The following is a 14,079-nucleotide window of genomic DNA, read 5'->3' as shown; positions in this document are numbered from 1 at the left end:
CTTCAAATCCCCACTTGTGGCACAGTTTCCAGTGTAAAACTTTTACAACCTGGTTGTATCTCCATTTCTTATATTCTTCCTGTACCAAGTTGGGGCATTCTTCCACAATGTGTGCCACTGTCTCCTCTTTGATCTGTTTTATCATTATTATCATTATTACTAGGTCATTGCTCATTGCTATACTTCCAGTAAAAATATTGGGTCATCCCATAAATAATGCAGATTTTTTTAATACTTCATTTATTTTTCAGAATAAAGACAAAGTTCTTTTTTTACTCTAAAATATACTCTCCTTCATTTTCTACAATGCTCTTCCATGTATCTAGTAGACTTGCAAGGTCTCTCTTCCAAAATTCACTTGTCCGTGATGAAAAATGCTCCTCCAGTACCGTTCTGATTTCGTCTACAGAATTCGTATTTTTTCAGTCCAAATGATTTTGAAGACTGTGGAATAAATAATAATCAGATGGGGCAATGTTTGGCGAATACAGTGAGTGGGGCATCCTTTCCCATTCAAACTACTCCAGCCTTTGGAATGTCATCTTTGCTGTCTGTATATGGCCAAGCATTATCCTGATCGAAGAACATCTTTTGTCTTGAAACCAAAGATGGTCATTTTCCTTCAAGCACTGACTTAAGCCACTCAAACTGCTCACAATAGATCTCCTTTGTTATCGTTTGGTTTGGGTTTAACAGTTCAAAGTGGACTAAACCTTTCATATCCCGCCAAACAGATAATAACACTTTACGTGGGTGAAGACCTTCTTTAGCCTGGGGTGCTGGTGTTTCTCCTTTCCCTACCCACTGTCTTTGGCACTTGACATTTTTATAGAGAACCCATTTCTCATCACCAGTCACTATTTGGTCCAAACAAAGGTTCATTTGTGAGATGTGGCTACAAAGAAGAGCACACAATCACTCTCTGCACGTGATTAGACTCAGAAAGTTTGTGATGAACCCATTGACCCAATTTGCTGGCTTTTTTGATGGCACACAAGTGTTGATGAATGGTTGAATGAACAAATCCAAGCTTCTCTGCTAGTTCCTCAACAGTTACGATGGGATTTTGTTCCATCAGGGTTTGCAGGACATACTTGTTGAGCTCTACAGATAATCCAGGACGAGGCTTGTCTTCTGTAGTTTCCGGGTTGGAATTTCTGTAACCACTGTTGATACTGGCTTATGCTTATTGTCTTATCTCCATATACTGCATTAATATTCCTTGCACTTTCTGTTGTGTTGTTGCCTTTATTCAACTCCTAAAGCAAAATATACCAAATATGCACCTTTGTCACTTCCATTATAGCTTTGAAAAAATAACTGTTAAAATTGAATTGTACTCTTCAGAACTTACACTAAGAATAACTACAAGGTAAAATTACTACCTGCTTTTACAGCAAGTTGATGCAGGTAGTTTATCCTGTCCCCCTCTAATTTTTGGTTCATGCAATTGAAAAAATTGCATTATTTATGGGATGACCCAATATTTGTTAATCAGGCATGTACCTTCATAAATTTTTCAAATTGAAAGGCTTTTTGTTAAAGTCTGTGTTGCATTGTCTATATGTTGAAAGGAATACAGAAATACCTGCACACACATAACCCCACCAAAATAACTATATGTATTATATGCATATAGCCTTTTTTTTAAGTCTTTGTTGCATTGTATTGACAGACTTGCACTTAAAATTCTCACATTTTAAATCAAAACTTGTTAGTTACTGAGGTGAAAACACTACCTATTTATCTATCTTTTACACACACACACACACTCTCTCTCTCTGTCACTGTATTTCTCTCTCTACAACTTTTTCACCTCTCTCTCTCTCTCACTGTATTTATCTCTCAACAACTTTTTCACCTCCCCTTCTCTCTCTCTACACAGATGTTGTTACGAACAAACAGATGGAGATCAATTTCTCTTTTATAATATTATTATCATAAGTAATATAGTTATTATTATTAGTATTAGTAGTAGTGTTGATGCTAATATTTGAGTAATTTCTAGGTAAGTTTTACTTTTGCTCCTAATTTTATTTTTGATTTCACTCATATTATTATTACAAGGTAGTTGTAGCAAGAGATGCTATTATTATTGTTAGAAAAGTTGATGTTAGAATTAGTCACAGCAACACAAATGTCATTATTATAATTATTATATCCAGGGTTAAAAGAACCTAGTTCAGTTTTCATCTGTTAGAAACTACAATTATAGATTCAAGATTTTGTATAGTTGTGAAAGGCAACTATATAGTGGAAGTATTAAATATGGAGTGATACTGAGGCTGAAATGGGATATTAGACTTTAGAATATTAAAGAAAAGCTTATCTAGATTTATTCAGAAAACAAGATGGAGGTAGGTGTAAAGCATAGAACTGACTACCTTCTGCTCCTGTTTTGTCATCCAAGACATTTTAGTTGGGTAGAATCATTATTCAAAAGATGAGTTTTGGGCCCATCTGTGCCATCATTTTTTGAGATAATCTTGGGCAATACCAGGGACATATGATTAGTATTAGAATTATACTTTAAAAGAAAAGGGTGTATTTCATGGAGAACTCTATGACAGTGAAAATCAGAATTATACTTATTGTTCATAGAAAATAGGATAATATTGGATTTATTCAATATATCCAATATGTCTTTAATATTATTGGAGATTTGTGTAGAAGTAGAATTTTGAGTTTAGAATTAAGGATGCCAGATATTTTATCAGAGAAACCACTGGTTAGCAGGGACTTATTATAGTAAGGTGTGTGATTATTAGCCAGTGACATGTAAAAGCACCTGTATCGGTGACACATGGTAGCATTCGTGCTGGTGACACGTAAAAGCACCTGTTCTGGTGACATGTAAAGGGCACCTACTACACTCTTGGAGTAGTTTGTGTTAGGCATCCAGCTGTAGAAACCAAGCCAAAATAAGACTGGAACGGCTTTTTGGCTTACCAGTTCCAGTCAAACTGTCTAACCCATGCCAGCATGGAAAATGGATGTTAAATGATGATGATCTTCATTTGCAGATAGGCTGGAAATTCTAATGGAAACACTATGAATCTATAGGGGTTAAATTTAACATTACTCTACTGGAAACATTCATTAGTTTTATGAAAGAGAAAATACAAGCCTGAATTTAAATCTAAAGTAACATCTATGAAATTAGCTGTATCAAACTATTATCAAAGATAAGGTATAAATTGAAATTGTGGAAAAATTTATGTAGAGCTTTGTAGATAGGTTGAATAATTTGGAATAATTGGTAGCAATGAGCAAATTACTGTCTCTATATAGGCCACCTTCAGTTTTAGGAAAATGTGTTAGCAGTCAGTATACAAAAAAATAAGCTAACTGGGTCAGTAACTTGCTTGGAATCAGAAGAATTTAGAAGTGGATGATTGACACTAGAATTTATTATTGAAAAAAATAAGAGTTTTTCTTGTCATTAGTATCATGTCTATATTCATCACAGAGTGAATGTGTTAGTTTCCTAGCTTTATTCAGTAAAATATGGGATATAGAAAAATAATAGTTTTTAATACTGAGTATTGCTTTTATTAGGAACCAAGTTGTTATCTCACCAGTATTACCCCAAAGATTAAGCTTATCTTTGACAACAAGAATAATTCTATCCAAAATAGGTTTACTAATATATCTGAGGCTGGATGTAGTGGGGCAGATAAGTTTGATTGAAGGTTTAATGAGAAGATCAGCCTTGTGACAAGGTCAAAGGCTAAGAAAAGTAATGCTAAGATTGTGAAGTCTTGCATGCATTAATTTCAACTCTTTCTGTTAATAACTGCATTGTTTTTTTTTTCAGCTAAACTGACATATGATTGTTCAAAGAAAACTTCAAAAGTAACTAGAAGTGACTTCTCTTGAAAATGGGCAAATTTGGCATTGTGGTGTTATCAAGTACCGGCAGAAAAAGGGTTTGCCCCTAAGGATATTCATACTGACATGCTTGCTATATTATGGGATGACACTCCAGCTTTATCAACAAAAGTGGGCAACTGAATTTAAGAAGAGGAAGAGAGAGTCATGAAAATGACCCAAGGTCTGAATGTCCTGCAACTGCCATCACCAAGGAAAACTTTGATCATGTTCACCATATGGAAAATTTGACATTGTTTGAGGTAGCTCCAGCTGGTTTTCTTGAATGTTTCCTAAGCCAGGAGGAGTGTTGGTTCATCACTTTGAACCAGAGACAAAAAGACAATCCGTGCAGTGGAAACACTCCTCCTCATCTGCTCCAAACAAAGCTAAGGTCATTTCATCTGCAGGGAAGGTAATGGCCTCAGTTTTTTGGGATGCAAAAGGCATTGTGTTTATTGAATATCTTCTAAAAGGCTACACCATCAATGAGGTGTACTATGCCAACTTGCTGAAGTAGTTATGAAAGGCTATGAAGATCAAACACCTGGGAAAACTGAGAGAAGGAGTCTTGTTTCTTCAGGACAAAGCTCCAGCACACAAGTTATTGGTTTAAATGGTTGTTGTGGATGACTGTGGCTTTGAACTGGTTGATCAGCCTCTTTATTCTCCTGATTTGGCCCCATCTGGCTATCACCTGTTTCCCAACATGTAAAAACATGGCTGGGAACCAGTATTGCAGTGATGATGACATCATATCTGCTGTTAATGACTTTTTTGAACAACAGGATGAAAGAAGTGTGTGGACTGCAAGGGAGAGTATGTTGATCACAGTTGGTCTCATTCCATGAGAGTATCTTGGTCAGCCTATGAACTTTTCAGTCAGTTTTCTCTCTCTTTCTTCTGAGCTCTATACTGTTTTACATAATTTTCTTCAAAACGTTTTTTCTTACTAAATCAGAACCAAGAGATGCATACTCACTTTCAGAGAGCATGCACAAGTCTCAATGGAAAAAAGGGACAAATATTTAGGTTGATTTGTAAAATGATGTTGATGACTATGAAATTGAAACATGGACACATAAAAAGGCTTGCTTTTTGTTCAACCTACACACCATGTCAATAATATGCTTTCTTTTTAAACTAGGAGAAGCAATTATTCAAACTTTTTTACTGTAATTCTGTAATGAATTTGTTACACTTTATAATTTCAACATTTTTTCTAAAATAAAGTTCCACAAACTAGTATTTTTTAAAAAATAGCTTTAATGTCAAAAAAATGAATAAAAGTTGTACAAAGGTATTAACAATTTATAAAAATATGAACAAAATATGTCGTATGTTAGTATAGATGGAATAATAGTTTATTAGATTTGTATACTGTTAGATGATTTGGTTTTTATAGCTTACTGCTGGCCAATGAAATAATAAAATGAAAATATTCAATATTAACAAGGTAGACATGCAATGTAATGTGTCTTTCATAGAAGTACATCATGATTAGTGTAGTAACGTTTGAATTCATGAACAGTAGCGTATTATAAGTTAGTATAACAAAAATTGACACAGCCTAAATAAAAATAAACACAATCACATTATATCAAACAAGTATTTGGATTTCTCTTGATTTTCGAACACTTCTCACACTTGTTCCATACCACCACTAACTTTCCACTCATAATTCTTTTCATTAAACACAGGTATGGCTGTGAGGTTAAGAAGTTCACTTCCCAACCATGTGGCTTCTGGTTCAGTTCCACCACATGGCATTTTGGGCAACTGTCTTCCATTATAACCTTGATCCAATCAAAGCATTATGAGAAGATTTGGTTGGTGGAAACTGAAAGAAGCTTGTTGTTTGTGTGTGCGCACTCACACTTGTATGTGTGTCTGAAAAATCACTGATCTACATGCAGTGATGTCATCATTTCCCATATTAACAAATCATTGCTGGTTTCATACCATTCAAAATGTGTAGAATAAGAGGTCCCTGACTTAAAAAAAAAGGTAAGGGTTAATGCTAAGAAAGGCATCTGGCTGTAAAACAATTGCCTCAGTAATATAGCCATTTACTCCATGCTAGTATGGAAAAAACCCAAACCCAAATAATAAGCTTATTATCAACTGATTAATCATTGTTAGTAATATTATTGTCTCTAAATCTTCCATCCTATTTCTAATACATCACACATTGCCTCCTTATCCAACATTGCTAATATTCTTGCTGGCATTCCTCTATTATCAGATTGATTGTACATACATATATTTTCATGTACAACATACATATATTTTCATGTACAACATACATGCGCAATAAGAGGCAGTTAACTAATAAGAAAAGAAATAGGTAAAGGTCTACTACTGAGAGGTAGATAGTATGAGTGAAAGATTTGCTGTAGGCGCGGGCATGGCTGTGTGGTTAAGAAGCTTGCTTCCCAGCTGCATGGTTTCGGGTTCAGTCCCACCGTGTGACACCTAGGGCAAGTGTCTTCTGCTATAGCCCCGAGCCGACCGAAGCTTTGTGATTGAATTTGGTAGGCGGAAGTTACTGCTGTGTGTGTATATGTCTGTGTATGTGCTTGTGCCTCTCTCCCAGAGAGTGAGAGAGGGTACGTATAATAATTCTGCTTGTCATTGCTTTACTGACTCCATTGGTAACACTTTCACATGATTATAGAAAAAGAGGGAGAGATGCATCCATGAAGTGAGGTGGAGGGAATGTAATTGCAATGCTTTCATGTGATTAGTTGAAGGGAGAAAGAAAAAGAGGATGAGGATAAGGCAAAGAGTGAGACAGAAAGAGAGAGAAGCGTCCATGATGTAAGGTAGGGAGAACGTAATATTTATTACATGGTTAAAAAAGTTAGTTGAAGGTAGAGGTGAGTTACAAATATAATTTTAGCAGAAGGGTGATGTTCTGATGATGAGATTAAAGAAAGGCAAAGAAAGAAGGAGGGAGAGAGAAATAGAGATGATGATGGTGGTTGTGGTAGTGATTGGATAATGAAAATTGTATTTTTTATAAAAAATTGAACTAAGTTTTTTTTTATATTACCTATCACTTAACACATCATCATCATCATCGTTTAACGTCCGCTTTCCATGCTAGCATGGGTTGGACGATTTGACTGAGGACTGGTGAAACCGGATGGCAACACCAGGCTCCAGTCTGATTTGGCAGAGTTTCTACAGCTGGATGCCCTTCCTAACGCCAACCACTCAGAGAGTGTAGTGGGTGCTTTTACGTGTCACTCGCACATGCGCATAAATTCAATTCCGTGAAATATTCACTCTTTTACATGTTTCAGTTATTTGACTGAGGCCATACTGGAGCACCATCTTTAGTTGAACAAATCGACTCCAGGACTTATTCTTTGTAAGCCTAGTACTTATTCTATCGGTCTCTTTTTGTTGAACTGCTAAATTTCAAGGACATAAACACACCAACATTAGTTGTCAAGCAATGGTGGAGGGACATACACAGACACACACATATAGATAGATATGCATATATATATATATTCACAATGGGCTTCTTTCAGTTTCCTTATACCAAATCCACTCATGAAGCTTTGGTTGGCATGAAGCTATAGTAGAAGACCCTTGTCCAAGGTGCCACGCAATGGGACTGAATCCAGAACCATGTGGTTGGGAAGCAAGCTTCTTACCACACAACCACACCTGCCCCTAAATATACAGGATATATTTTTTTTGCTTATGGGAAAAAAAGAGTGAATTTTATAGTCTTAAGTCTATAAAATTGTGCATAAAGTATATAAAATGAATTAAGTAATCATCATATTCCAATTTCTTTCACTTTCCAATGAGTAGCAGATAAGCAACTACCTTTCCATACAGACACAACACAGGCTTTGTTTTCAGGATTTTTGGATAAAGTTTTAAGAAATAACCCAATAGGTTTACCATAAATTCCGTTAAATATTCATGGGTCCCGATAGTTCTTATTAACATAGTTATAATTCTTAACAATATTCTAATCTATAATGTTTATAAGAAGCTAAACATGATGACTTTACTTAATAGAGATGAAAAATCACTTCATAACATTGATATCCTGAATATGATTATATAGTCTTCATTTTTATCACAGCTTTTCTTGTTTTCCCACTTGATTATCTTTGATACAATTTGACTTTTGCTAGATACTCTATTTGAAAATAAAACCTTTAAATAGTACCTCTATAAATAATGAGTTATAAAAGAAACACTATAAAAAAAAAAGATAATTCTTTCTTGAGCTTTTATCAAATCATAAAAGAATATCATCACTGTTTTTATATAATTAATATGAGTTAAGAGGAAGGCAGTGAGCTAACCGAATCATTAGCACACCAAGCGACATTTCATCTGTCATCACACTCTGATTTCAAATTCTGTCCAGAGATCGACTTTGCCTTTCATCTTTTGGGGATTGATAAAATAAGTACCAGTTGAACACTGGGGTTGATGTGATCAACTTAACCCCTCCCCACGAAATTGCTAGCCTTACAATATGGACATTTCTCCATATTTCCCTTGTATTTCCTATGTTTCACCACCAGGCATTTCTTATAAAGAGAAACAAAGGTAACAGTTTCTTTAACTTCTTCCATACACCTTGCACTTTCGGCTAATGTTTACATTAATTCCACAGCTTTAGCTTATGCACCCCCACTCACCCTGCCTTATCCAGATACTTCAAGGTCTTAGATTTTTATGTTTACTTTTAGTCCTTTTGTAATTCCTCAACAGATTCCACAATGAGAATCAGGTTGTGAGCATTTCAAGGAACCTTTCATTAATGCGGATAGGCGCAAGCATGACTTGCACCCCAAGTCATCTAGTTTCAGGTTCTGTCCCACTGTGCAGCATCTTGGACAAGATGCCTTTTAACTAGTGAGTGGATTTGTGGACGGAAACCTTTTGTGTGTGTGTGTGTGTGTGTGTGTGTGTGTGTGTGTGTGTGTGTACCTTTGTCTTGACATCACGTAATGGTTGTGAACGAACATCCTATCATACAAGTGGTGTTGCTCACTTCCAGTCTTCCGTAAAAGAACATGTCCAACAATGGGAAATACTACCTTGTTTTGTAACAGGTGAGGTTTGGTGTCAGGAAGGGCATCTGGCCTTAGAAAATCTGCCTCAATGAATTCGGTCTGGTCCAAGCAAACATGGAACAGTGACAGTTCAAGGATGATCCTGCTTTAAGCACCTTGATACATGGCTTGAACTGTTCTCACAAAATATTTATCTACAACCAGCTTTCTCATTGCTGCCAATCTAGAGAGGATGGAATTCTGCAAAAGGTATTTTCAATTAAAAACCTAGAATACAGAAATGGCAAAACCTTTCTAGAAAATGGAGACATGAAATTTATAAACTCTTTGCAAACATACCAGAAGATCTAAACTAATTTACAATAAAATGTTTATCTTGTGTGAAATGAAGATATTTGGTAATTTTTTTTGAGGTTAATGAAAGGAAAATATAAATTTTATGGGAATTTTAGATAAAAAAGCAAATTAATTTCATAAAAGTTTTTAAATATTTAAAAGTGCAAGTGGAAGTTTACATATCCATCTTTTATACATTATTATTGAAGCAAAAAAAAAAAAGCATTTCATTTCAAGATATTCTGGCAAATTGTTGGTAGTGCTTAGTCCCAGGTCAGCCTTGAGTGATAAAGCTGACATATGATCAAAAGACTTCCAGACATGACCATCCTGTCTTTCAGGCATTGCGTACACTAGATTACATTGTCCAGTGTATCATTTTTAAAAAAATGAGTCATGTAAAAGAAATCTGACTGCTATTTCCAGTAGACCACACAGAGGTGCACCTGTTTTTGGTTCCTTGGTGGAAGTAGATGCAGAAGGTGTAAAGAAGGAAGAAATAATTGGATTACACCTGAGAGTTCTTCAAAAGAGACTTGTCACCTTTCTTAATTGACATGGTTTCATTTTTCTGTACGCATTCTCTCTGAAGTAAATGAAAAACAATACATATTTGATGTTAATGTTATAAATACAGAATCTGCATCTATAAAATTAATTTAGATTGAAATAGTTTTAACTATTACTCCATATGATTAAAATGTTTTAACAATAGTATGAGTTAAGCATGAAGTAAAAATGATGATTATCAGAGTTTAATTCAATATTATATTCACGAAGCTTCAAATTCTGAATATGTAAAACTTAAACCTTATGATCAACAAAATAATTTTCTTAATCATTTATTTTTCTAAGTAAGGTGTGAAATCTTAAGATTTTATGAGAAATCAATGACAAATTTTGTGCTTTATGCCTTTCTCCAAAGTATTAGCAATACAAATGAAAAGAAATGGCTCCAATTTATAGAATGCATCACCATTAATTATAACTTATATTAAGTGGGTAAATGATGATGATAATCATCATTTAATGTCTGTTGTCCATGCTGGCATGGGTTGGACAGTTTGACTGAGTTGGTATGCTGGAAGGCTGCAGTATGATTTGGCATAGTTTTCTATGGCTGGATGTTCTTCCTAACACCAACCACTCCGAGAGTGTAATGGGTGCTTTTATGTGCCACTGGTATGAGTGCCATTTGCTTGACACCGGTATCTGCCATGGCTGTGATTTTGCTCGGCTTGATGGGTCTTCTTCTCAAGCATGACATAATGTCAAACGTCTTGGTCATTGCCTCCATGAGGCCCAACACTCAAAAGAAGCTCGACCACTTTGTCACCATGAGGCCCCGTGCTCAAAAGGAACTCAACCACTTTGCCTTCACGAGGCCCAACGTTCAAAAGGAACTCAGCCACTTCACTTCCGTCAGGCCCAATGCTCGAAAGGAACTCAGCCATAACTGGAAAAAGAAAATTAGAATTATTTATTCCAATAGCCCTAGATATTTAAGAAAGAAATAGAGATCTTACCTTCATGACTATGTAGTAATAATTCTAATTCTTTTACTCTGTTTTTTAGACAGGCAATCTCTCTCTTTTGCTCTCTGATAATATCCTAACAATAGGAACAAGAAAAAATAAAATAAGTAAGCAATTATACAAATGAAACTTTGAAAATTACACTTCAGACTATATTAGGGTTATACAAAGTGGTATCAAAAGGTTTTCAGGCTAATAAAAAATAACTTATTTACCGAAGTTTTAACATCATCACCTTCGAAAGAGTCCCCTTGTACAGCAATACACTGGTCCCAACATTCCTGCTAGTTTTGGAATCCAGCCCGAAAGTTACTTTCCATAAGCGAGTCAAGAACCTTCTGCAATTCACTCTGGATCTCAATAACGGTGTTAAAATGGCAACCTCTGCCTTTTCATCTTGGAGAAGAGATAAAAGACCGCAGGTGCTAAATCTGGTAAATAGTGCAAGTGTGGAAGGGGTACTATGTTGTTTTTGGTGAGAAACTCAAAAGTGAGGAGAGCTTGGTGACAGGGTGCATTGTTGTGAAGAATCCAACTCTTCGCACTCCACAGATCTGGTCACTTTCACTGAATGTCCTCCGTCAAACACTTCAAAACATCACAGTAGAACTCTCGAGTGACGATTTAGCCTTGGGGGATGAATTCTTGATACACAATAGCACATTTCCAGGGGTGATGATCATGGCGGTTCTTCTAGATCACTCATCATCTTTCAGAGACATTCTTCTGCTTTTGAGGCACCTGTGCCACTTGAAACATTGCATATGACCCATTGCTGTAAGCTTGCCGAAGCATGTTCAAAGTCTCTGTAGCAGACTTCCCAAATTTAATGCCAAATTTCACGTTCGCTCTTTTTTTCTGTCCATGACAAAATTGCAGACTACTACATACGCGTGATCGCAAAAATACAAATTTCACAACTTGCAAAGTAAACACAGCAGTGTCACTTGGTACACTGCCTCATGAAGGTCACTGCTAGCTCTCACCACGCATGCAATTGTGTACTGCCATCTGTCGGTATGCTACAGAACTAGTCTAGGAACATTTTGACACCAACTTCATATATGTCTGCCGCAAGAATATTTGGTAGTCCCAAAACACCCAGAAATTGAACCCAGATCATTGTATCAAATGCAAAATCAACTAAACAACACAACAGTGATTTGCTCAATTATTGATGATATAACTAAAAAATTGCCCATTTAGATGTTTGGTGAAACAAAATCTTAATTTCATCTTTGGCACACTTTTTCTGATAAGGACACCAGACATATATTTAGTGTGTTTTAGCCACTAGCCAGCAGAACCCGTAAGCAGCAGTGACACATGCTTAGCTATAGCACCAAAGCCAATGGATGGTGACAGTAATGATGATGATAGCTAAATCAACAAGCTGCTAAAATCACATGACGATAGATACTGTTGTTTTTGACTGCAACATCTCATACAAACTTTGAATTATCTCACTTGGTATAAGCATCTCTTCTTTGTTGCTTGTAGCAGTGACAATAGAAAGTTTGCTAATGATAAGAATACATTTTTTTGCATTTAAAATCTCAATGAAATTTGTGTTCTTTCCATTGACTTAACACAACCAAATCATCATCATCATCATCATCGTCATCATCGTTTAACGTCCGCTTTCCATGCTAGCATGGGTTGGACGACTTGACTGAGGACTGGTGAAACCGGATGGCAACACCAGGCTCCAGTCTAATTTGGCAGAGTTTCTACAGCTGGATGCCCTTCCTAACGCCAACAACTCCGAGAGTGTAGTGGGTGCTTTTACGTGTCACCTGCACGAAGGCCAGTCAGGCGATACTGGCAACAGCCACGCTCGAAATGGTGTCTTTTATGTGCCACCCGCACAAGCCAGTCCAGGGGCACTGGCAACGATCTCGCTTGAAAATCCTACGGAGGCCAGTCAGGCGATACTGGCAACAGCCACGCTCAAAATGGTGCATCTTATGTGCCACCCGCACAAGAGCCAGTCCAGGGGCACTGGCAATGATCTCGCTCGAAAATCCTATGGAGGCCAGATGATTACAGAAAATCAGAAATGTCTTATCATAGCATGTTTTAAATTCTCTGGTTAGTATTCAGTGTAACTGATGTACATCATATCTAAAATAGATATATAATACATCCTTATAATTTTTCTGTTTGTTTATCTATTGCAGCTTACTGTAAGTAGTAAAATTAATGTAACACAGTTTTTGTCCTTTGGTTGCAACTGCTATTTCCTGTTTGTTTACCCCTAGAAAGTATGAAAAATGGCTAATATTTCCTTCAAACTTTGCTTTTGTCATATTTATTAAATCCTCAAAGAATCCCTTTTAGCATGGCTATGATGCTTCCCAACTACTCCTGCTCAAGTGGTTAAGATCAAGCAACTGACAAGCAAATCTATGGTATTGAGCAGAATATTTGCTATAACGATATTTCTGCCTCAGCAACTCTGCACTGAATCTGTCTGAAATGTAATGGAAAATGGGTCAGTTTCAAAATGTTTATGTCCAGATCACAAAAGTCTGAAGGGAATAGTAATCATTTCCTTTGATTTCTAGATAGAAGCAAATAGTAAATAATACTTACTGACCAGACAAAAAAGAAAAGAAAGAATTGTTACAGTGTTATGCTGCACACGATATATAATTGAACAGGAATAAAGGATGGCAGTTAAAGATTTCTTTTTGTATTTATACAATTACTCCATGCAGAGGAAATTGTTAAATTTTTTTACAAGACCCAGCTCTTACAACATTACGACTGGGTGTTGAGGCAGTTACTCAACAACTCAAATGTGGACGTAATATACCTTGATTTTGCAAAAGCTTTTGACAAAGTGGATCATGGTGTGATATGCCACAAACTGCGTGATCTTGGCATAGCTGGAAAACTTGGAGAGTGGTTACATGACTTTCTGAAAGATAGAAGTCAGGCAGTAGTGGCTAATGGAGCCACCTCTATGAAAATACAAATAATGAGCGGTGTTCCACAGGGCACTGTCTTGGGACCATTGCTTTTTATAGTCGCTCTCTCAGATATGCCTTCAAGTGCCCGGATAGTCACTCTTGCAAGCTACGCAGATGATACAAAAGTCTCGCAGAAAATACAGAACTCCAGTGATGTTGCACACCTGCAGCAGGAATTGGACTCAGTTTACAGATGGGCTGAGGACAATAATATGCAGTTTAATGCTGAAAAATTCCAAGCCCTGCGCTACCAACGTCCAAAACTGAATATGAAACTTACAGAGTACACTGGTCCACAGGGAATTT

General features: G+C 36.4%; 1 protein-coding gene across 14 annotated transcripts in view; it reads right to left on the bottom strand.

Annotated features, from left to right (window-relative positions):
* Nucleotides 1-5,205: 5,205 nt before the first annotated feature.
* Nucleotides 5,206-14,079, bottom strand: part of LOC106883935 (eukaryotic translation initiation factor 2-alpha kinase 1) — a 60,593-nt gene continuing 51,719 nt past the window's right edge. For all 14 annotated transcript variants that reach the window (XM_014935080.3, XM_052966643.2, XM_089348546.1 and 11 more), the window contains 2 exons: nucleotides 10,790-10,874; nucleotides 5,206-9,849 (listed from right to left, as the gene is read on the bottom strand). In XM_014935080.3, the coding sequence (XP_014790566.1) occupies nucleotides 9,827-9,849; nucleotides 10,790-10,874 (108 nt within the window). In that variant the 3' untranslated portion in view covers nucleotides 5,206-9,826. The remainder of the gene's footprint in view (nucleotides 9,850-10,789; nucleotides 10,875-14,079) is intronic.

Source organism: Octopus bimaculoides, chromosome 3, assembly GCF_046866305.1.
Source record: "Octopus bimaculoides isolate indiv1 chromosome 3, ASM4686630v1, whole genome shotgun sequence".
NCBI lineage: Eukaryota > Metazoa > Mollusca > Cephalopoda > Octopoda > Octopodidae > Octopus > Octopus bimaculoides.
The sequence above is the reverse complement of the archived record's forward strand: the minus strand, read 5'-3'. Positions and strand labels throughout refer to the sequence as shown.